Source organism: Anabas testudineus, chromosome 24 (assembly GCF_900324465.2).
Source record: "Anabas testudineus chromosome 24, fAnaTes1.2, whole genome shotgun sequence".
In the NCBI taxonomy this organism is placed as follows: Eukaryota; Metazoa; Chordata; class Actinopteri; order Anabantiformes; family Anabantidae; genus Anabas; species Anabas testudineus.
In genome coordinates, this window is record NC_046632.1 from 16,840,900 (window position 1) to 16,866,221 (window position 25,322).

The 25,322-nt window shown below is 38.0% G+C and overlaps 2 protein-coding genes and 1 long non-coding RNA gene across 3 annotated transcripts; all 3 read right to left on the reverse strand.

The window, feature by feature from the left end:
* Positions 1 to 328: 328 nt before the first annotated feature.
* LOC113149067 lies at positions 329 to 1,198 on the reverse strand. Its single transcript, XR_003297546.1, has 4 exons — positions 1,135 to 1,198; positions 1,035 to 1,063; positions 693 to 734; positions 329 to 589 (listed from the first exon to the last, which is right to left on the reverse strand). It is a non-coding gene; the product is annotated as an uncharacterized LOC113149067 (long non-coding RNA).
* Positions 1,199 to 1,429: 231 nt separating this feature from the next.
* Positions 1,430 to 6,218, reverse strand: LOC117152835. Its single transcript, XM_033325896.1, has 4 exons — positions 6,185 to 6,218; positions 4,380 to 4,694; positions 1,690 to 1,950; positions 1,430 to 1,611 (listed from the first exon to the last, which is right to left on the reverse strand). Exons 1-4 carry the CDS (start codon positions 6,216 to 6,218, stop codon positions 1,430 to 1,432), a joined length of 792 nt encoding a protein of 263 aa, XP_033181787.1.
* A 5,206-nt stretch (positions 6,219 to 11,424) lies between these two features.
* LOC113149057 lies at positions 11,425 to 24,834 on the reverse strand (the record flags this gene model as incomplete). Its single annotated transcript, XM_026340888.1, has 4 exons — positions 24,643 to 24,834; positions 24,044 to 24,376; positions 11,594 to 11,875; positions 11,425 to 11,456 (listed from the first exon to the last, which is right to left on the reverse strand). Coding segments are annotated over exons 1-4 (708 nt in total), but the record flags the coding sequence as incomplete, so codon positions are not given.
* Between the last annotated feature and the right edge of the window lie 488 nt (positions 24,835 to 25,322).

Consider the following 25,322-nt stretch of genomic DNA (forward strand, 5'->3'; position numbering starts at 1 on the left):
TTTCTCCACCTTGTTTCCCTGTATTGATAATAAACCTCTTTCGTTTGTTAAACCCTTTGATTCCTCACAAGGAGAGAAATGTCTGTGGTCACATGAGCTTGTGTGGTGCTTTGTTAGTGTGCTAATTAAAATGACTGCTACACAGTTAACATTCAAACCAACAACAAAAAAAAATCAAACATGCTGAAACACACAAGAAAATTATTTAGAACAGAATAGATTATTTTATTCTCACTGTGCACAATATAATAAGACAAACGTAACCATCTATTATCATACTTTTACAGGTTACAAGGTTTAAAAACTACGATACAAACAATTGGTTTAAAAACCACTTCAGGCGCCCGCCCTAATCAGGGCACTTTAGTTTAAGCATTATGTTGTTCAAATGTTTACGTTGACAAAGTCTTAAAATTACTTTACATATATACATATTTTCTGACAAAGGGAGATTTTGAGGTGTCACAGAACTTCTGGGTTAGTTTGGGGTTTCGTAGATCGGCTCACTCAAAGATTCACCAGAAGAGTAGAACGATCTCTTCGTGTTGTAGGTCACTGCACCAACATTACCATAATAATTACCCAGATCCTGGAAGGAAATAGACTCAACCTTCAATAAATAAATTTAATTCTAACTTGTTGAAACTTATTAGGCACATATTAGAGAAGACTCTGAAACTCTGTGAACTCACCATGTTCCGATTCTCCGTCAGTGCAGGGTGAAATCTCCGCTCCTAGACAAACACAGGTCAGTGACATTTAGTCTGTGGTCGTGTCATCTGTGTATTATACTATAAAGACTGAGCTGATTTTATAGTATGAGGATGATATTGATTCTAAAGACAGATATTTGTGGTATTTGGCTTCTTCTATTCACTTTATTTCTACAACTGTCTTTAACATTTTCTTCTGCAAACACCTAAACTTTCTTTAATAGTGTCAGTTATTCTGTTAGTTTCTTACAGTTGTAGAGCTACACAGTCAGTAATGATTCATGAAAACACAAAAACTTGATTTTCAGTTGTAAAACTCACCATATTTTCATACAGCTGTGGTTCAATCTCTGAAAAGACAAGAGAACCAAGTTAAACTGAAAATCCTGCATCATTAAAATTCTTGTTTTTACTTTCTCACCTTCAGTTTTCTTGCATCTGGACAGTGAAATAACGAATACACCGACGGTTAATAAGAGTGTCGCTATAATCGTAGCAATAACAATGTACCACAAAGACCGACCTGGAAAGAGAATTTAAATATGGAATGAAACAACACAGCTCTGTGTGATAATATAATTATTATAAATGACCAGTTATTCTTCTGCTGATGTAAATGGTCATTTTGACCCAGCAGAAGTTGAAAAGGCTTCTCTGTTTGTTCTTTGAGAGGATAGAATTAGGCTTTAACATCAAAACAGGAGAGAGAGAACTGCTTAGTCATTACCCTGTGGTTCTGTTGGGTCACGCTTGATTGAGTAGTTACGTGTATTCGTCTGTGCTGATGTTGCTTCTGTTATTGTTGTTGTTGACTTTAATCTTGTTGTATTTGTCATTATTAATTTAGATTTTGATGTTGTTGTTTCTGTCGTTGTTGTTGATTTTGTTGCTTCTTCACCTGAAAAAAATAATACATTGAGACATTTCATACGTTGATAATTCGAGTGTTTGGATATGTGATTTGTCGTCTTCTCACCTGAAGTCTGACGTCTGAAGGGAAACTGCTGCTTTCTCCTGTGACCATCAGTCACTTCACATTTTAATAAGTCAGAATACTTCTGATTACGATGAGACGTTTTAAATTTCATAAAGGCTGAACAGTAAGAGTGTGATGTCTCCACGTCTGTGAAAATGCTGTTATTACCCTCATATATCCACTTCACTGTGTGTCTACACAGACCATTGGACAACACAATGCAGATCATGGTGATCTTATTATTGTCCTTTACTTTGTTAACTGTGGAAGATGGAAACATTAAGAGAGAGAGAGAGAAATAAAACGATGAGTGTAATGTTCCAGTATATTCATTATCATCAAACACTACGATATCAACACTCACTAGTAACAGAGGAACCAGTGTCTGAACCCTGTTTCTGTCCTGACTTGAACTCTCTACAGCTGCATCAACCAACTTCCTCCATTTTCTTAAAAACTGTTTAGATCTAATTTCTTTGTGCAGAATTCTTCTCCGGTCTAAACGTCTCTTCTGCTGCAACATTATCACACACAAACCATTATAAACTCATCCCACTATCCATTATAAGACCAGTATATCTTTAATCTTGTAAGTTGCTTGTTTGATTTATTAAACATTTAGCTAAAGGTAACACTGAACCATTCGGTTCTACAACAGGTAAAGTCTCAGCAGTTTGTGAATTATACAATCTGAGCTCAAACTGAAGGAAACCTGTGGACATTCTGCACATGCGATCTTTCACACCCCCGTTCTGACCACTCTCTGTGTTTAGGTAGACCTTGTTAGTAGGACAGTGATAGTCTGACTTGCTACCTGTCCCTCGACAGCAGGCTCTTCTTCTTAGCACAGACCAGACAAACCTCATTGACTCACATCCTCTAGACCAGTTGTCATGATTCCAGGTCTCTCCTCTTTGTCTGTTTCCGGTTTCCCCTTTCCCTACCTCATGATTCTGATTATTCTTTATCCACACCTGTGCCACTCCTTCACTTCACTATTGAAGCAGCTCCATGTGCTTCTCTACTCTGCTAGATAGTTTCACATCAACCTGAGAAGACAGACTATCCAGTATTCTTTTGGGTCGACTTCCTGTTATTGAACCTGCTTGATCTGAACCTGCCTCTGCTCTCTCTCCTTCCCTGTGTGTGGCCTGGACTGTCCCTTAAGATTGTTATCAGCCTTTCGGATTTCTGTTCCAAGTTCTGCCTATTAGTGTTGACTTGGATTGTTGTTTGGACGTCTGATTCCGCTTTACGGACATTAGTGTTTGGACTGCTCTTCTGTGTATGACCCTGGAATTGTTTCTCATTCTGCACCTTGGATTTCTGGAGAACTGTCCAGTGGCAAGAAAAAGTATGTGAACCCTTTGCGATTACGTGGACTTTTGCATGAATTGGTCATAAAATGTGCTCCGATCTTCATCTAACTCACAACAATACAAAAACACAGTCTGCTGAAACATTATATGTTTGTGTACATAAATGTTGTGTCCGCCAACTGAACCTCCACAGAGTATGGGTGATGCAACAGGACAATGACCCAAAGCATACAAGTAATTGAACGAAAGAATGACTTCAACAGAACAAAATAGTCCTGACCTCAACCCGATTGAAATGCTGTGGCATGACCTTAAGAGAGCCGTTCACACCAGACATCCCAAGAATATTAATACACTGAAACAGTTTTGTGAAGAGGAGTGGTCCAAAATTACTCCAGATCGTTGTGCAGGTCTGATCTGCAACTACGTTTGGTTGAGGTTATTGCTGCCAAAGAAGGGTCAACCAGTTATTAAGTCCAAAGGTTCACATACTTTTTCCACCCTGCACTGTGAATGTTTACATGTTATGTTCAATAAAAACATGAAAACATATAATGTTTGTGTACTATTATTTTCAGCAGACTGTGTTTTTGTATTGTTGTGAGTTAGATGAGGATCAGAGCACAATTTATGACCAATTCATGCAAAACTCCACGTAATCCCAAAGGGTTCACATACTTTTTCTTGCCACTGTATTTTCACTAACCAATTGTGCTTTTGTAACATTGCTCAATCTTCAGAACATATCATTCTTCCTCTGCTCCCAGTCTACACGTGCTTCATTCTGCTGTCGGCCATCTTGGAAGCTCCACCATATTCACCGGTCTACAAGCCACCACCACTTACAGGTCACCACTCAAGATGACACCTCACAGACCTATCTCTGCTCTTCTTTCTATCATTTCATGTTAAAGTAGCAAGTTTCACAGTCCTACCTTGTGTTATGTACCAAATCTGCTGAACTATTTATATGTAAACCGCACTGATTATTCCTACATCACACTGAAAAACATGTCGATACACCTCAATTTGTTACTCAGCTCTAATAAAGCTACAATAAGATGTGGTGTTTGTCCACTACAAAAACATCTTATTAATTTATTTAATTTTAATTTCAAAACATTTACATTTACATTTAGTCATTTGGCAGACGCTTTTTTCCAAAGTGGTAGGTTGAGGAGGTGTTGCCTAAGGACCCCTACTGGAGGTAGACTACACCTTTAACACATGAAAGTAATTAATTTTAGAGATGAGATCACAATAAATGGAGAATTGATGAAAGGCAGGTTTGTAGTGTGATCTGACTGATATTAAATGTGTTAAGATGATATTTAACAGTAGAATTGTGAAAACAATATTATGAATACTCACTGGTAACAACAGACAGATCAACCATAGAGTCTTCTTTTTGTTGTCTACAGGTGTAACGACCAACATCTTCAGCTGTGACCTTCTTTATAACCAGAGAACAGTTCTCTGTAACACTCAGTCTGTTGGATTTAGATTTGACTATATCTTTCTTAATCTGTCCAAGTTCAAACAGTGTTACTGTTGTTGATTTTCCTGAAACACTGAAGATCCAGGTAGTACTGTAACATTTATTCTGATCATCTGTCACATTTCCACAAGTTAAAGTGACGTCATCTCGATGTCTCACAGTGACGTTAGAATATTGTCCAGTTGTTACTGTTGATGAAAAAAAGGAGGATAAATCATCTGAAAATTACTATTCTCAGTAAACAAAGTGTGAGATTACTCTTATCTGTCCTAACCTAATCTACATACTATCAGTTACAAAACAAACTCCTTTATCCCTGTGACTCTCTTAGTTATGTAGTTTTTGATTGTTTATTAACAATGTGTGATGTGTATCTGTTCATGTAAACTGTAGCATCCCTATTAAAAATCAAAGACATGTTAATACATCTGAATTCAATGTTTGTGTTCAACTCTCTTCAAATGTTCTTTATTATTTAGTTGAATTCTCTTGTTCTCACTTTCTTGCGACCTCTGTTGTATCCCTCCCCTGTTGTCGCTGTCACAGCTCTTCCTGTCTTCCTTTTTTAGGTCAGCTTCCTGTTCCTCCTCACAGTCTTGATTGCCCATTGACTACACCTGTGTCCCTCTCTCTCTCTATATAAGCAGTTCCATTTGCCTTCCTCCTCTGCCAGATCTGCACATCGCTTCTCCTTCTCTCTTTAACTCACCCTCCAGCCATACCCACTCTAGTTGCTCTCCGGACTGCAGAATCATCAGTTGCATTATATTATTGTTAATAAAACCAGTTCTAACTCTGATCTGTCTTTTGTGTTGTCTCTGGCCATAGAGTCTGAGCCTGGATAAGTGACACCCGTCATGATTTCGTGACAAAGCTGTTTTGTCTCATGTGTCACTGTTGATCTTTATAAATTAACACTGTTTTTAATTTACACATTAAGAACATTTTAAACATACAGCGACACAGTTTCTGTCTTTAGAAACAAGTTAAATGTGTGAACATTGTTAGTTCACGTACATGTTTGCACGAGTGCCAAGCTTCCTGTATTTTCTATCGACCTTCTTAATGCATGTTGGTGCTGGAGCAGATGGTAATGACCTCATGTAAGTGCTAAATATATATTTCACGTGAGACCTGTTGGTCCCACCACTGAGGTGATGACTGATGTATTTTATTTCTGAGAATTGAGAGAGGAGGTGTTATATTGAAAACATGACAACAGCAGCAGAGCTCAGGAGGTTTTAGCCACAAACTATGACCTAATAAACCAGAAATACTTATGGTTAATATGTTTTTTTTGTTCCTGCAGGTGAAGCATCAAGTTCACATTATATCTACATTAGAACATACAGTATGTCCAGTTAATGAAGCAATTTACGACTTTGGATAAATATTAGAGATCAATGAAAACAGACATCTTTAACAATCTAATGCGATGAGGTACGATATTGTGGTCTGTATAAGATTTAATCTGAATTGTTTTTAATATGGTCAATAATTCATAATAAAAATGAGATTGGACCATTTTTAATCTAATACTTCAAGCTCATTAAAGTCAAACACATTAATATTAAAGTAAAAACAACACAGAGACAAATAAAAGTGGTTCCTTTCTACACTAAGTGACTAAAGTTGTCTGAATGTTTCTATATTAAATGTGAGATATATGTATTCTTACCTGTAAACTGAAACAGCAGCAGAAGAATAAACATTGTTATTTATCTGAACTCAACCATCCTGCTTCTCTGTCTTTTAGTTATGTCCTCGATCTGCAAAGTGGTTTATTCTTAAAGACAAAGACAGTCTTAACTTCCTGTAAAACTCTGAGCTATCACTTCCTCTTTCTGACTCTGGGTTGTATTTTTCTCCCCTGGTACTTTTTTAATTCATCTATTGATTGATCTGTTGATTTATCCAAAGTCATGTTGAGCTTGTTATCATGGAAACTTCTTCAATCTGAAACATACTCTGATTCTTTTAATCAGTGTTAACAAGAGAACTGTCATGATATGTATTTTCCACTTCCTCTCTCGTGCTTTTATTTTGCTGTCTTTCCTGTCTCCCTCTTGTTTCTGGTCTCCAGTTTCTTGTAATCAGTGTTAATCAGTTTCACCGGTGCCCTGTCAGCTCTTATTTAACCCCCACCCTGTTCACCATGACTTCACCAGACTGTTAGTTTCTCCTTACAGGAACATGCAAATGGAGAATATTACATTTACCATCTGTGTGTGTGCATCCTGTGAGACTGTGCACAGCCCCTGTCACTGTTCACCATGGTACCCTGGATAGTGGGAACCACCTTTTGGGATAAACCTAATCCTAATCCTGTTCTCTCCCGACACTGCTTGTCAGCAGCCAGGTTCACAGACACTGTGTTTGTGAGGGTTTTGAAGTCCATCATCATCTTCAGGCACAAAAACCAGGAAACTCCCACAATTCTTAGGGTCACTTCCTCTTAATGACTTAAATCTGTCTTTTGTCTTCACTGTTACTTTTGTTAGGAAACAAGTTTTGCAAATGCAAAGGCTATTTTTAGCAAGGGACCCCCTTCTAACAAACTGAAAGTCAAAGGTCAAACCCCATTTGTCACATACTGATAAAAATGGTACTTTACTTATACCTCTACTATATATATACTATACCTCTCTATTATCAAAAACATCAACAGTGTTTAAACTATTGGTGTCTTTAACTGCTGTGTTAGTTTAATGTTGTTTCTATGTTGTGAAGCTCAGGCATCATAAATAATCAAATCAGGTTTATTTCTATTGTCCAACATAAAAAATCAGAAGTTAAACTTCCAATAAACCCTTTAATTAAAAAAAAATGGAAGAAACCTCAGGAAGAGTAACAGATGAGTGATTCGGGTCGGATTCAGATGTTTAACAGATATCATGTACAGTACCACATGTGAATGGGTCAAATCACTTTGTTAGTGATTAATAACCTTCATTCATGACACATACATAACATATAGGCTGATTTAACACATGGTTAATGTTGAAGAACAAAAAAGTGCAGGCTGTGGGCTGAGACAATGCAGCCATGAATTATGAAGATAAGCTCAGGTTGCAGTAGAATAATTACTGAAACGAAGCTCCATGTTATTGAATGAGACATGTGGTAAATTAAAAAGTATAAATTTACAGTACTTTTGCCAAAGGTAAAAGTCATATCATGTTAAGTAGATATTATCATGCTGATTTGTCTCATCAGTTTGTTTTCAGTAAGTTACTTTATTTCTTGCAGCACAAGATGAAAAACAAATCAATGTCCAAATTCTTTGTGTAGGAACCATTTTATGTGAAGGACAGTCTACAGAGGGATTTGTTCTATTTCACTGGTGCCACATGTTGAACCTGAACTCAGAGTGTTTGTTCATTCATTCCCCGATGTGTTTGTGTTGTGATTTCAGAAGCAGCCTGTCCCACAGACACAGCACAGGACAGAAGATGAGGACTCCTCCAGCACTGACAGTGGACTCTCTACATGTTCTACTAGTTCAAATATCAACTCTTAGAGATGGACAAAGGTTTGACCATCTAAAGTAATCCTACATGTTCCTGTTCCATCTTCTCTGTTTATCACAGACTGAGTTCAAATGTTCTAATTAGCAGTTTTTGAATCAAGAGCTCAATAAGATTCTTTATCACAGTATTAACTTGAAATGTTGGAGTTTTATTTCATTTTAAAAATAAGAATCAAACAAACAAAAAACTTAAAAAGCAAAAATCAAACGTATTTAATCATTTTATATATTTGCTTCATAATGTCTGTAACATTCACATATACAGTTTACAAATCAAGAATTAGAGCAGTTCTGCACTGAAGCCAAAGTTTACTATGATGCTAATCATTCATGGATCAACAACGTGTTGAATAGTTTGAATGTAATCTACAGTACAGCACTGTTGGTCCTCTGTGACAGAAATTCACTGCAGCACTTATGTTATTATGGATTCTTATTACATCTTTGGTAAACATGGAAGATTTCACATCACACTATGTTAAACTGCTGGTTTAACAGAAAACCACAGCACCATGCAACATTTGAACAGGACAGAGAGTTGAATTGTTAACTGGGAACAGCAGTCGAGTCATGTCTCTTGTTGATCAGTGGAGTCTGACAGACGCAGAAACGTCTTCATCATTTTCATAGTTCATCTTCATCATCACACACCTGAGAAGAACAACAACACTTGAGATTCAGAGTTTAAACTGATCTCCCAGTTTGTGTTGTCAGGTTGACTTCATACTTGAATCAACACTTTTGATTTTCTGTTTTCATATTCAACTTCTTCCCCTCAATTAACAACTTGCTGAATTATTTTCAAACTGTTTAGTTCTGTTCTGTCCTCTATGATTTTACACAACAGTCTGAAGATTATCCTTGTTCACTGGATCCTTTAACCACTAAACTCTGTTATACAGTTTCCTCAACAACAGCTACACCTGAATCCTCCAAAGATACTCCCCTAACGTGTGGTTTTTAACAACAGTGCTTTTGTTTTTGTCCAAAGTCCTGATTCAACCTGGAAACTGGACCTTCAGATACAGGTGTATTTATACTACCGTCATGTAAAAACATAGACTTCACTCAGCTGATCTCTGTTTAACTGTGCGACTTCTAAAAGCATTCGGCTGCAGCTGAGATGATTCAGAGGAGTCATTTTAAAGAAGGTGAAAACTTAACTAAGCACTTCTTACTGTTTTGTTTTTGATTCCTGTGTAGAGATCTGATTTTCTGTTTAGCATTATTTAAAAAATGCTAAATATGATATGAGAACATTTAGTATTCATAAACTCACTCTTTTATTTTCCACTTCTCTCTCCTGCTCATTTCCACCCTCTGCAGGCCAAACCACGAAAACACATGAGACAGTTTTTCTGGCTCATGGGCCACTGATTGGTCAGTGATTTATACTGAAGGAAAAAGATGAACTTGACTTCACAGCAATGACAGCATGAGCCCATCACCCAGCACAACGTGTTTAAAATACTCTATGATAAAAACCATTCTCACCTTACTCAGAGACAATGACTCCATCATGGACTATCACACCGCTGCACATTTCACTACGTGCTGTGAGGATAACCACCTGAACCTCAATGTCAACAGGACAAAAGAGCTCATAGTCAACCCCCCTTCACCACAGCCCCTCATTGTCCTTCATAACCAAACAGTAGAAACAGTGGACAGTTTCAAATACCTCAGTAACATTAGATAACACACTCACCTTTGATCAGCACATCCTGGACATTCAGAAAAGAAGTCACCAAACACTGTATATCATCTGTAAACTTACAGGACTTGATGTTGCTCCTCATCTCCTACTGTTACTTTCAGATACAGATGTATTTACTAGAATCACCTGTGATGATTCAGCTGAGTCATCTTAAAGGTGGTGGATACTTTCAGTATTTTCAGTTTTATATGTTTCATTCATTTACAGATCTGATTTCATTTGGACTTCAAAGAGTCTTTTTCTGTTGATCAGTGTTAAACAGACTATAATACTTTAAATAGATCCTGTATTTGACTATTTAATCTTTATACTCACAGTGTTTCCTTCTATCAGTGTCTTTTCCTCTGAGAGGAATAAAAAACATAAAACAAGTCAACTTCAGCTTCAACAGTAAAACACTTGTTGTTATTAAAAGTTTCCTCAGTGAATGTTCTCACCTTTAGTTCTCGTCCACATGTTGACTGTAACAACAGATATGATCAGTGCTGCTAAACCCACAGACACAATGATGGATCTCAGCAAATATGGAAAATCTGAAAAGATTCAAAATATTTGGCTTCAACTTTTTGTTCTGTTTAAAATCTGAAGGTTAAAGAAAATTCAAAATGTTCAAATGTGTAAAATAAAATCTCTGTTGTTAAAAGTTGCTGTTTGTTCATGTTGATACAAAAGTTTGTCAACTCATATTAAAGCTGGTAGTTTGATTCTTAACATTTTGACTTTAACCTTCAAATTTTAACTTTATTTTTAAAATGCAAACGTAAAAAAATCCTCCTGACTCTAATACTGTCGTATAACTGAGATCTGATCTGCTTTGCCTTCAACAGCAGTGGCTGTTTGATTTCAGGGTAACCAGCCCTGCGTCTAGTTAACACTGACAGAATAATCTAACGTCCACATGAGCTGGTTGATGGTTTGTTCCTTTACTGGCTCTAAACTGGATCCTCCACCCACTGTCATACTAATCAGCAGAGCTGCTGACAAACAGCTTCAACAAACCTAAACTACACCCAACAACAAGTCCAAATCATCAACTACACATGGAAGGTAAAACAACACAACATGTGTCAACAGTCTCTCCACTACACTCAACATGCTCCAACTAGACACAGATTCAGTCAGTGACTTGTTGTTTTCCTGGATCAGTGATGTTTGTCCCACCTGATGTAAAAAATGTCAGAAAGTAACAGTGAGACTAAATGTTCCTTTACAAACACGTGATAAACATGTTAAACACTGGTGTCATGTTAAAACCTCAAATTCTGTCAAAAATTCCACTTTAATTTTAAATAATTTCAGTAGGACATTTTCTTTTATTATGTCTGAATCAAAGTTAATATAAATATTAAGTATATGTGTAAAGACTTGTGTTAATATCTATTAACAGTATAAATATCATTGTTCCATTTGTACATTGATGTTGATAAAGAAACAAACTAATACTGATGATACTATAATAAACTCTGAAAACTTTACAATCATAAAAAGAGAAAAATGTTCAGTTACCTGGTGATTTTGTTGGTTCACTGCTGCTTGTGGAGGTTTTTTCATTTGTCTCTTCAGTCACTGGTCTTGTTGTTGTTGTTTTAGTTGTTGTTGTTGTTGGAGTTGATGTTGTTGTTGTTGCTTTTGGTTTTTTTGTTGTTGTTTTTTTTGGTTTTGGTTTTAGTTTTGTTGTTATTACAGTTGTTGTTTTCTTTTTATCTGAACAAAGAAAAAATTAAAACATGTACTGTAAGAAAATACTTCATGTTTGTCATCAACAACAAAATAAAATCAAATGAACAAGAATTAGTTTCATTTTTCTCTCAGTTGATTTCAACAGTTCTTCATCCTCTCACCTGGTTTTTCACCTGAAGTCTGACGTCTGAAGGGAAACTGCTGCTTTCTCCTGTTACCATCAGTCACTTCACACTTCAATAAGTCAGAATACTGATTAAAGTCAGATGTTGTAAATGTCACAGTGGCAGAACAGGAACTCTGTGATGTCTTCATGTCTGTTAAATGATTATTATTATCCTCATTCAGCCACTTCACTGTGAGTCTACACTGATCATATGTTGATACAGAGCAGGTTAATGTCACGTTGTTCTGATGTTCAGTCTCTGATGAAGATGAAGATTCTGTGACAGAAAGAAAACAAGAGTTAAATTAACTTCATCACTGTATCATCATTATTGTAACGTTTCAGTTTATTGTTCTGACAAAACAGTTTGATGTGAAAACATTATGATGGAAATACTCACTGGTAACAACAGACAGATCAACCACAGAGTCTCCACCTTGTTGTCGTCCTGATATAAACTGTCTGCAGGTGTAAAGACCAACATCTTCATCTGTGACCTTCTTTATAACCAGAGAACAGTTCTCTGTAACACTCAGTCTGTCTGATTTAGATTTGACTGAATCTTTGTTAATCTGCCTTTTTTTAAACAGTGTTACTGCTGCTGCTGAGTTTCCTGAACCACTTAAGATCCAGGTAGTACTGTCACATTTATTCTGATCATCTTTCACATTTCCACAAGGTAAAGTGACGTCATCTCCGTCTCTGACAGTGAAGTAGAAATATTGTCCAGTTACTGTTGATGAGAAAAAGAGAGAAATGTCTGAAATGAATAGAACTGTTCTATTTATAGTATGAAGTTAATTTAGATTCAACACAAGTTGTGTTTGTCTCATCTTTGGTTTCCAACAGTCAACTACATTTTGCAGTTGATGCAGAAAATGTTATTTATTAAATGTGTGTTATACTGTAAGTCTCCTTATGTGTAATTAGAAGCATCAGTTTCATTAATAACATTTTAAACAGAGTTCAACCATCATGCTTCTATATCTCTTATTATATGGTGAACATGTCTTCTTCTCTGTCGGCTTTTCCCATCAGGGGTCGCCACAGCGAATCATCCTTTTCCACCTCACTCTATCATGAACATCTTCTACCCTAACACTAGCCAACCTCATGTCCTCTGTTATAACATCCATATATCTCCTCTTTGGTCGTCCTCTTGCTCTCCTGCCTGGCAGCTCCATCTCCAACATCCTTCTACCAATATACTCACTATCCCTCCTCTGAACATGTCCAAACCATCTCAGTCTGGCCTCTCTGACTTTGTTGCTAACACATGCAACGTGAGCCGTCCCTCTGATGTACTCGTTCCTTATTCTGTCTAACCTGGTCACTCCTAAGGAGAACCTCAACATCTTCATCTCTGCTACCTCCATCTCAGCCTCTTGTCTCTGTCTCACTGCTACCGTCTCTAACCCATAGAGCAGAGCTGGTCTCACCACTGTCTTGTACACCTTTCCTTTGAGTCTTGCTGACACTCTTCTGTCACACAACACTCCTGACACTTTCCTCCACCCGCTCCAACCTGCCTGCACTCGTCTCTTCACCTCTTTTCCACACTCCCCATCACACTGAACTGTTGAACCCAAGTACTTAAACTCCTGCACCTTCTTCACCTCAGCCCCCTGTAACCTAACATTTCTACCTTGATCCCTCTCGTTCAGACACATGTATTCTGTCTTACTACGACTGACCTTCATGCCTCTTCTTTCCAGAGCAAACCTCCACCTCTCTAGCTGTTCCTCTACCTGCTCTCTACTCTCACTGCAAATCACAATATCATCCGCAAACATCATTGTCCAGGGAGATTCCTGTCTGACCTCATCTGTCAGCCTGTCCATCAACATAGCAAACAAGAAGGGACTCAAAGCTGATCCTTGGTGTAGTCCCACCTCCACCTTGAACTCCTCTGTCTGACCTACAGCACATCTCACCACCGTCATACTTCTCTCATACATGTCCTGAACTAGTCTGACGTACTTCTCTGCCACTCCAGACGACCTCATACAGTACCACAGCTCCTCCCTCGGCACCCTGTCATACGCCTTCTCTAAATCTACAAAGACACAATGCAGCTCCTTCTGACCATCTCTGTACTTTTCCATCAACATTCTCAAAGTAAAAATGGCATCAGTGGTGCTCTTACGGGGCATGAAACCATACTGCTGCTCACAAATCTCCACCTTCTTCCTAAGCCTGGCTTCCACTACTCTTTCCCACAGCTTCATTGTGTGACTCATCAACTTTATTCCTCTATAGTTGCTGCAGTTCTGCGTGTCACCCTTGTTCTTAATATATTGTGAACATGTGATCAATAAATAAAGCAGCATTAATGCAGCTGATTTTCTTTAGACAGAGTTTAAACAGTCAGGACTCATGATGATGTTTGACAGCGATGAACACGGTGAAGAGTCAAATCTCTTGTAATTTGACTCTTCATGGTGAATTACAGTGATTCTGCAGCAGATCATAAAGATCCTAGTTTTACTCTGTCCATCTATTTATTTCTGAGAACTGAGGGGGGAAGTGTTTTACTGAGAACATGACAACAGCAGCAGAGCTCAGGAGGTTTTAGCCACAAACTATGATCAAATAAACCAGAAATACATGTGGTCAACACTTTGATGAGTGTCTCAACAGTTTACAATTAGCTGCAGGTAAAACATCAAGTTTCCATCAAGTTTATCTGAGTCTGTTTGATTTAATCACTTCAGTAATTTTCATGCTGTGAACATTGTAAAGAAGAATCTTTGGTTCTCAGTGATGTCTGAGAATAATCCTAATAATCTGGAGTAATGTTCCAGCTACAGTGAGAGGATCTGTCTTTCCACCATGAACACTTGTGAATGTAGCCTGAGCTGCTGCATTTTCATTGAGACTCAAGGGTCATTAAAACCAAACACATACTGGACTCACAGTTAACACGTTAACAACAAGACTAAATTTAGACAAATGAAGTCAGTTCCTCTGAACACTGAGCTTCAGCAACTTAAAATAGAACCAGGAAGTAAAACCTCTCAGTACAATGCTGCATCTGGAACCAAAATTAAAGATGCAGTAGGTTAAATGTATAAATACATTATAAAACAATTCTTCAATTGTTAGATGAAATTAAGCAAATAAAACCACAGAGTAATCCACCAACTTAAAACATAATTATTGTAATATTTGCTCTAAAAATACTTTTATATCTGAAAACATTATGATGGAAATACTCACTGGTAACAACAGACAGATCAACCACAGAGTCTCCACCTTGTTGTTGTCCTGATATAAACTGTCTGCAGGTGTAACGACCAACATCTTCAGCTGTGAGCTTCATTATAACCAGAGAACAGTTCTCTGTAACACTCAGTCTGTCGGATTTAGATTCAGCTTCTTTGTAAATCTGCCCATGATCAATCAGTGTTACTGCTGCTGACTTTCCTGAACCAGTGAAGATCCAGGTAGTATTATCACATTCATTCTGATCATCTATCACATTTTCACAAGGTAAAGTGACGTCATCTCCGTGTCTGACAGTGAAGTAGAAATATAGTCCAGTTACTGTTGATGAGAAAAAGAGAGAAATGTCTGAAATGAATAGAACTGTTCTATTTATAGTGTGAAGTTAATTTAGATTCAACACAAGTTGTGTTTGTCTCATCTTTGGTTTCCAACAGTCAACTACATTTTGCAGTTGATGCAGAAAATGTTATTTATTAAATGTGTGTTATACTGTAAGTCTCCTTATGTGTAATTAGAAGCATCAGTTTCATTAATACCATTTTAAACAGAGTTCAACCATCATGCTTCTATATCTCTTATTATATTGTGAACATCCAGTCCAGTTACTGTTGATAAAAAAATAAAAATACATATCTAATAATCTGTATGTGTCTATTTAATTCATATTGTGAGGTTAATAGATCCAACAGAAGCTGTGTTTGTCTCGTCTTTCAGTTACAAACTACAATATATTCATACAGTTTATAATGTCTTTTTAAACGTAATGTGAGTTCTATGTGTCCTTACCTGTAACGTGAAGCTTCAGAATCAGAAATAAAGACATTTGAATCCATCTGAATTCAACCATCCTGCTTCTCTGTCTCTTCTTTGTTGATCTCTTGTTGTCAACTGACAAAGTCTGTGAAGTTGTTTCCTCTTAAAGACCAGTTGAGGCGTCACTTCCTCTTCAGGACTTCACACTGCATTTTCTCTCCTCTCTTTCCTGTTGAATTTGATTCTATCTGTGTTTGAAGCTCCTTAAATGAACTGTTGACAGCTACAGAGAGAAACAAGTGTTGAACATTTGAAGTTGGATTCATTTCACTGACTCTTCTTCTCAGTGATTCACAGTGAGGGCAACAGTAGAAAACGTCTTGATGAAGCTGAATGTGGGAAGATTGTTAGTTCTGATCAGTGTTTGTATGAAGTCAGTGTTTTTCTGAGAACGTGACATCAGCAGCAGGTTTTAAACACTAACGATGAAACAAACAAACAGCAGTAACACCAGTGGTTAACACGTCCATTTAAAGCGTCTGACTGAACTGTTTTTCATTTCCGTCCATCAAGTTTCCACAGTGTCACTTTAAAGATAGAAATAAGCAGCAGGTCCGTTTATCTTCCATCAGTTTGTCCTGTAGAGGTTTGTGTGGAGCCCAGAGCTGATCACAGCTGACACTGGGTAAGAAGCAGGGTTCACCCTGGACACCAGATCACCTCTACTGCAGCATGACCTCTGACCTCTGGTTATGTTCATCCATCATTTCAACCCAACACAGGGAAGTTTTACTGGTGCTGAGAGAACAACAAGTGGAGAGCTGAGTTCCAGTAAGCTTGTAGTTTGTGTGTGTACATATACTCTATGTGCTTGTGTGTACATATTGTAGTACTACTAATGTGTACTGTCCTCTGTGAAGCTCAGCAAGCAGCGAGCTGGACTCCACCCACAGACTATTTCTAAAGATGGAGTCATGACAGCTCTGTAAAAGTGAAGTTGATCCCTCCCTGGTGGCTGGTTGCAGTACAAGTCTCTAACACCGTCACTGGCAGAAGTTCAACATCAGCTTCACCAAACATGTGTCTCTAAAATAATGGATACACATTTCTACTTCAATACATGTGATGCAGTCTGTAATAAATTAATGTGACAGTCTGCACAGTATTTGATTCCAGTATTTCTGCACTTTGACTTGATTCAAACTTGGAATCCAGACTTTTCCTTGTACCTGAGTTTTATTCTGATGTTACTAATTCAACTAAATCTTTCTCATCCTTCCGAGGTTTTGATTTTCCCTCCTTCCTCTCACTAATAAACAGCTGTGTTGGAGCTTCTACAGTGTCACAGTTCCTGCAATTCCTTCTTTCACCAGCAAGTGGCGCTAGAATTCCCTTGACTGTCTGCTACTGAAACAGACTTCAAGGAGCATTTCAACTGTTATCTTTTGTTCATCAACAGGTATTATTAAGTACCAAATCTTGTAAACACTGGTTAAAATCAGTATTAAGTAGATTAAGTTTTACACTATGTGACTTTTAAAAGCCGTTTAAAGTTTAAAGAAGTGACCAGACCCCATATTTCAACTGGGGGGGGGGGGGGGGGGGGGGGGGTGTTACCAGAGGTAGAGTTGTATATGTGAATTTCTCACTCTAATATGTTTTCTAAAACCACGCCCTATCACAAATGTGCAAAAAAGAAAGTAACAAATAAAAAAATCACAATGGCAGAAGAGACACATCCAGGACTTCTGATTGATCCACTGTCCACATGTGAACCTACAGCAACCAGCACATCTCTTGGTCTGAGGTTCACAGTGCAGCAGTGCTTCACCTGGCACACGGATCTTTTTCCAGGACTAGGTGTGGGGGGTTGATTTCGAAGCTCTTGCTCCATCGTTGCCTTTTTTACTGTGCAGCTGTTGAATGAAAGTGGGCGGGTCTTCCATAATCTATGGGTCTTTTGGTTCTCACATCTACAGACATGGAAATCAGGTGGGTCACTGACCCATGGGTTGTATTGCCCACCTGATGCCCAAATCAGGCCAGTCACCATTCAGAAGTGGGAAATGTGCAACAGTTCTCCGTGAAAGAAAGTCCTCACTGTAAAATTGGCATCATAACACTGTACTGGAGAACTGCATCCAGTTTAGAGACAAAGACAACTTGTCGTCCTGCTTTGTTGAACTGCTTTGACGGCGTGTTCCGGTGTCCGGTCCCGCTCCGTGTCACACTGAGTGTATACGTTCGTTAGTTCTATGTATTTGTTATATGACCACCATAAAGCACCAAAGACGACTTGTCTTCCCGCTTTGGAGAAGAAGAAGATGATGTGTGTGACTGTCTCCATAAGATGTTTTGGTGAGGCAGAGCTTCAGCCGGCCTCCCTTCCTCTTGCGCTAAGTCAGCGACAACCCTCCCCCAATCTGCCCCCACCCCGACATGTGCCCCTAACGACCGTCTTTACATAATAAAAGCAGCTGTCCACAGGGGGCCAGGTTGTCATTTGACCACCCTGCCGGGCTCCTAGGTATGACCAGAAAAGTCAGTAGTTCTAGTGTTAACCTGTTGAATGCATTACTGCTTCCTACATCAGTAGCAAATGTCAAGCTCATACAACTACCAAGGATCCAGTGTCAAAAGGAAATGCTTCAGCAGATACGGCAGCTAAAGCAGCTTCGGTCTCGCCTGTCTCCCAAATTCTGCAAATGCCCGTTTCTGTCCAGGATAATGTTTTTTCCTTTGATAATGTCTTTGTTGCAAGGGAGGATACTGGCAAACAAGTGTCCTGGAAAAAGAAGGGTTGCAAAAACCATTCCTCGGGTGTCTGGGTAAATCCATAGGGTCCCAGTAATACCGAGATCCATTTTCCCTTTCTTAGCAAAGTTGACTCTTGTTCCTGATGTGTCAAAAGAGGGGATGATGGATATTGTAAATGGATTATGGTATGCTCCAGGGTTTTCAGTCTTTGCTGAAAATCTTTGTAAAAAATGTATAATTTGTGCTACAAATAAAGTTGGCAGAACCACTGAGATGCCTTTATCGGCACAAAACCTGAAGGTCCTTTTGAATGTTTAATGATGGACTTGATTAAACTAACACCATGCTCTGGTTACAAATATTGTTTAGTAATAATAGACTTGTTTGTAAAAGTAGATTGAATGTTTCCCATGGAGAAAGGCATCAGCTATCTCAGTAGCATAGGCATTACTTAGAGAAGTCGTTCCACGATGGGGTTTACCCTCAAACCTGAGCAGTGATGATGGCTCACATTTTGGAAACAACGTCATACAGAGCCTGTCAGAGGGTCTTCAGGGAAGCGATATACGATATAATTGGACACAATTAGATATTTCTTATCTCTGGTTTTTACCAGAGATAAGAAACAGAAAACCACAGCACCATGCAACATTTGAACAGGACAGAGAGTTGAATTGTTAACTGGGAACAGCAGTCGAGTCATGTCTCTTGTTGATCAGTGGAGTCTGACAGACGCAGAAACGTCTTCATCATCTTCATCATCACACACCTGAGAAGAACAACAACACTTGAGATTCAGAGTTTAAACTGATCTCCCAGTTTGTGTTGTCAGGTTGACTTCATACTTGAATCAACACTTTTGATTTTCTGTTGTCATATTCAACTTCTTCCCCTCAATTAACAACTTACTGAATTATTTTCAAACTGTTTAGTTCTGTTCTGTCCTCTATGATTTTATAACCTTCTGTTTTCTCACCAAAGTATGAAACAGATGTTGTCTTTTGATCATGCTGTCTGAGTCAGGAACTCAGGAACTATCACCTGGGTGTAAGATCCTGCGGGAAACTCCTGCAAACCCACATCCCAGGTAAATCAGTGACACCTACAGCAGACAAAAGGTGGTGGGGGGGAGTTTCCCCAGGTATAAAAGCCCTGACATCCCTTTGTTCGGGGTCTTTCTTCATTCTGATCGCTCGTGTGTTTGACTGACCTTTCTTTGCAAAGAAATAAAACCTTGTCGGCCAGCAGAAGACTCTATTTCCGTATTCACCAGCAGAGAAAATTTCCACAACACAACAACTGTGCTTTTGTTTTTGTCCAGAGTCCTGGAAACTGGACTTTCAGATACAGGTGTATTTATACTACAGACACTTAAAAACATGGACTTCACTCAGCTGATCTCTGTTTAACTGTGTGACTTCTAAAAGCATTCGGCTGCAGCTGAGATGATTCAGAGGAGTCATTTTAAAGGAGGTGAATACTTAGCTAAGCACTTCTTTACTGTTCTGTTTTTGATTCCTGTGTAGAGATCTGTTTTTCTGTTTATCATTATTTAATAAATGCTAAATATGATATGAGAACATTTAGTATTCATAAACTCACTCACTCTTTTTTTTCCACTTCTCTCTCCTGCTCATTTCCACCCTCTGCAGGCCAAACCATGAAAACACACAAGACAGTTTTTCTGGCACATGGGCCACTGATTGGTCAGGAACAACGCTCCACCTGGTGGAAGTCCACTGGTCCAGACCTGGTTCTCCACAATCCGAAAATGTTCCCACTTTCTACTGGAGAGGCATCAAGGTTGGGAAGCAGCTGAAAGAAAATCAACATGGTGCAGCATCAGCAGTGATGTGGAGATTATAGCAAAGTGTTGTGGTGAAGAGTGAAGAGTTAACTGAACCACGAGGTTAAACTCTCAAATGTCACGTCCTCACAATAATTTCAGACTGTTTCTAAAATGACAAATCTCTGTTTTACTTTCATGTGTTTCTCTGACTCTCACATATCCAGTGATTTATACTGAAGGAAAAAGAGGAAGTTGTCTTCACAGCAATGACAGCATGAGCCCATCACCCAGCACAACGTGTTTAAAATACTCTATGATAAAAACCATTCTCACCTTACTCAGAGACAATGACTCCATCATGGACTATCACACCGCTGCACATTTCACTACGTGCTGTGAGGATAACCACCTGAACCTCAATGTCAACAGGACAAAAGAGCTCATAGTCAACCCCCCTTCACCACAGCCCCTCATTGTCATTCATAACCAAACAGTAGAAACAGTGGACAGTTTCAAATACCTCAGTAACATTAGATAACACACTCACCTTTGATCAGCACATCATGGACATTCAGAAAAGAAGTCACCAAACACTGTATATCATCTGTAAACCTACAGGACTTGATGTTGCTCCTCATCTCCTACTGTTACTTTATCAAAGTTTTATTCAGTCAGTCCTACTGTGCTGCTCCAGTTGCTTTTTAACAGCCTCTCTAAGTTGTTCGTATCTGTTGGTTCTGGCTCGTGGCTGCTAAAGACAGAACCTGAAGGTAGTACATGGAACTCTGAGTGTAGGAGATGGAGCTGTATGTACGAGTTACACTGATAAACTAATTATTCTAATTTGTTCTGAGTGTTTGCACTGAGAAAAAATACAAATGAATCCAATGGATGTTGACGCTGTCGTCAGCTGGTGTCAGTACAACAGAAACATGTGACACATGGTGACAAACACACTGAGGTTATTTAATCTGACTGTTGATGAAGACACAACAACACAGGAAAACAAGTTCAAAAATCAAGTGCAGGTTTAAATACACTAATAATAGGTATCCAGATCAATAACACTACAATCAGTTATTTCATGTCATAAAACAAAGTACATATATAAAAGAGGAAGCAACAACCAGATGTGATTGGTTTGTCTGTGCAATTTATTATTAGATGTTGAACAAGGAGACATGAAGCAAAATAAAGGAGAAGAAATAAAGATGTGAACAGAACAAATGAGTCGATGAGAGAGGAAACAAAAAAGAGCAAAAGGGTGCAACCTTAAATCAATGAAAAGACAATAACAGAACAGGTTTCATCAATCTAACTCTAATTACAGGAATAAAACAAAGAGATATATCTGCTCTAACTCACTGAGTGAAGGAGCAGCACCTAACAACTGAACCACTGAAGAAGAAGCAGCACCTGTTGTTCCTAGTGGATGATCAGTGGAGTCAGACAGAAGCAGAAAGGTCTTCATGGTTTTCATAGTTCACTTCATCTTCATCATTACACACCTGAGAAAAACAACAACACTTGAGATTCGGAGTTGAACTAACGTCACAGTTTGTGTTGTACTGAACAGGTCGACTTCATTCTTGAATCAGCTCCATGTGCTGCTCACATTTCATTTTCTGTTGTTATATATACAAAGTTCATCTTCTATCTTTAGCTCATCACCAGTTAATGCTGCTGATGGTGTGTTTGTCTGTTTGTGATGATGTGCAGCGTGTTCTTGTTTCTTCATGTGTAGATTTTGACCAGCATACTGATTCACCGGGACAGTTTAACCTTCAAGATACAGATGTATTTACTAGAATCACCTGTGATGATTCAGCTGAGTCATCTTAAAGGTGGTGGATACTTTCAGTATTTTCAGTTTTATATGTTTCATTCATTTACAGATCTGTTTTCATTTGGACTTCAAAGAGTCTTTTTCTGTTGATAATTGTAAAACAGACTATAATACTTTAAATAGATCCTGTATTTGACTATTTAATGTTTATACTCACAGTGTTTCCTTCTATCAGCGTCTTTTTCCCTGAGAAGAATAAAAAAACATAAAACAAGTCAACTTCAGCTTCAACAGTAAAAAACTTGTTGATAGTAAAAGTTTCCTCAGTGAATGTTCTCACCTTTAGTTCTCGTCCACATGTTGACTGTAACAACAGATATGATCAGTGCTGCTAAACCCACAGACACAATGATGGATCTCAGTAAATATGGAAAATCTGAAAAGATTCAAAATATTTGGCTTCAACTTTTTGTTCTGTTTAAAATCTGAAGGTTAAAGAAAATTCAAAATGTTTAAATGTGTAAAATAAAAACTCTGTTGTTAAAAGTTGCTGTTTGTTCATGTTGACACAAGGAACTTTGTCAACTCATATTAAAGCTGGTAGTTTGATTCTCAACATTTTGACTTTAACCTTCAAATTTCAACTTTATTCTCAAAATGCAAACGTAAAAAACTCCTCCTGACTCTAATACTGTCGTATAACTGAGATCTGATCTTCTTTGCCTCCAACAGCAGTGGCTGTTTGATTTCAGGGTAACCAGCCCTGCGTCTAGTTAACACTGACAGAATAATCTAACGTCCACATGAGCTGGTTGATAACATGCAAACAACAAAAGCACTGCAGATGGTTCCATTAGCTGAACAACTTGACCCACAATGTAGGATTCACCATCAGTAAACTTCCCTTCATGTACGTTCAGTGTCCTCCACCTGGAAACATGTCTGAAGTTTGAGTCTGTGAAGCAGCGGTGGGGGGAGACAGCTCTGTCCAAACTTTGTCATTTGAACTTCAGTAGCTGTTTTACCTGCTTTTTGTCAGTGTCACAGTTTGTTCCTTTACTGGCTCTAAACTGGATCCTCCACCCACTGTCATACTAATCAGCAGAGCTGCTGACAAACAGCTTCAACAAACCTAAACTACACCCAACAACAAGTCCAAATCATCAACTACACATGGAAGGTAAAACAACACAACATGTGTCAACAGTCTCTCCACTACACTCAACATGCTCCAACTAGACACAGATTCAGTCAGTGACTTGTTGTTTTCCTGGATCAGTGATGTTTGTCCCACCTGATGTAAAAAATGTCAGAAAGTAACAGTGAGACTAAATGTTCCTTTACAAACATGTGATAAACATGTTAAACACTGGTGTCATGTTAAAACCTCAAATTCTGTCTTAAATTCCACTTTAATTTTAAATAATTTCAATAAGACATTTTCTTTAATTATGTCTGAATCAAAGTTAATATCAATATTAAGTATATGTGTAAAGACTTGTGTTAATATCTATCAACAGTATAAATATCATTGTTCCATTTGTACATTGATGTTGATAAAGAAACAAACTAATACTGATGATACTATAATAAACACTTTTGTCTCTTCGTTCACTTCTCTTTCTGTAATTGTTTTTTTCTCCTCACCTGAACAAATACAAAGTAAAAATTACATTTAATGTACATATAATAAAATAAAATTCACCAGTTTAAAATGATTTCAACAGTTCATCATCTTCTCACCTGGTTTTTCACCTGAAGTCTGACGTCTGAAGGGAAACTGCTGCTTTGTCCTGTTACCATCAGTCACTTCACACTTCAATAAGTCAGAATACTGATTAAAGTCAGATGTTGTAAATGTCACAGTGGCAGAACAGGAACTCTGTGATGTCTTCATGTCTGTTAAATGATTATTATTATCCTCATTCAGCCACTTCACTGTAAGTTCACAATGATCATGTGTCCTCACAGTACAGAACAAGCTGGTTTCATTATTGCTCTTATTTTCAGTTACTGGGAGAGAAAAGACAATTTAAATTAACTTCATCACTGTATCATCATTATTGTAACGTTTCAGTTTATTGTTCTGACAAAACAGTTTGATGTAAAAACATTATGATGGAAATACTCACTGGTAACAACATACAGATCAACCTCAGAGTCTCCACCTTGTTGTCGTCCTGATATAAACTGTCTGCAGGTGTAAAGACCAACATCTTCATCTGTGACCTTCTTTATAACCAGAGAACAGTTCTCTGTAACACTCAGTCTGTCTGATTTAGATTTGACTGAATCTTTCCTAATCTGCCCATGATCAATCAGTGTTACTGCTGCTGAGTTTCCTGAACCGCTGAAGATCCAGGTAGTACTGTCACATTTATTCTGATCATCTATCACATTTCCACAAGGTAAAGTGACGTCATCTCCGTCTCTGACAGTGAAAAAGTTGCCATGTTGTCCAGTTACTGTTTAGAAAAAAACAGTAAACAATTAGTAAAATAATGTGAACGTGACTATTTTAATAATACTTTCTAACACTAATCTTCCTGTTTTCAGGTTCATTTAGCTACAGTAGAAGTTGTGTTTGTCCAAGAGTCGACTACTTTCTCTCAGTTACAAATCAAACTCTATTTTCTCTGTGGAAGAAAAACATCTTGATAAACCTGTCTCAGTCATGTTTGTGCAGTTCTCTAATGTTTCTTGATTTAGTGTGAGTTCTATGTGTCCTTACCTGTAAAGTGAAGCATCAGAATCAGAAATAAAGACATTTGAATCCATCTGAATTCAACCATCCTGCTTCTCTGTCTCTTCTTTGTTGATCTCTTGTTGTCAACTGACAAAGTCTGTGAAGTTGTTTCCTCTTAAAGACCAGTTGAGGCGTCACTTCCTCTTCAGGACTTCACACTGCATTTTCTCTCCTCTCTTTCCTGTTGAATTTATAAAGGATAGAAGCTTTTTATCTATTGAAACAGTGGAAAATATATTGAATTAATCGGAATAGAAGAAGTTTAATGTGTGAAGATTGTTAGTTATGATAAATGTTGCTCTTCTTCTCTTTAGAGTTTATTAGAAAACAGGAAGGATTAATAATGTTTGACAGCACATGAACAAACAGGAGAAGAGTCAAACTCCTCGTCCGTCACAATTTGACTCGTTCTGTTCATAGTTTAACTGATGAAACTGCAGCAGCTGAGAAAGAACTGAAGATGAAAGATGTCACAGATCTGAGGTCTGTTGGTTCCTCTTCTGAGGTTATTTTCTTCTGAGAAGTTGGAGAGAAGTGTTTTTTCTGAGAATTTGCAGCAGGTTTTAGATGCAAATGTTGACCTAATAACATCAGCAACACAAGTGGTCAACACACTGATGAGCGACTGACTACTTCTTCTCTTTCTTCTTTTCCCATCAGGGGTC

Excerpts from the sequence above, each read along its gene's own strand:
- LOC117152835 (XM_033325896.1), bottom strand. The coding sequence starts at position 6,218 with ATGTTTATTCTTCTGCTGCTGTTTCAGTTTACAG. Across the intron at positions 4,695-6,184 it reads GCTGCTGTTTCAGTTTACAG|TAACAACTGGACAATATTCT; the intron begins GTAAGAATACAT and ends TTTCATCAACAG. Across the intron at positions 1,612-1,689 it reads CTTCAGACGTCAGACTTCAG|GTGAAGAAGCAACAAAATCA; the intron begins GTGAGAAGACGA and ends TATTTTTTTCAG.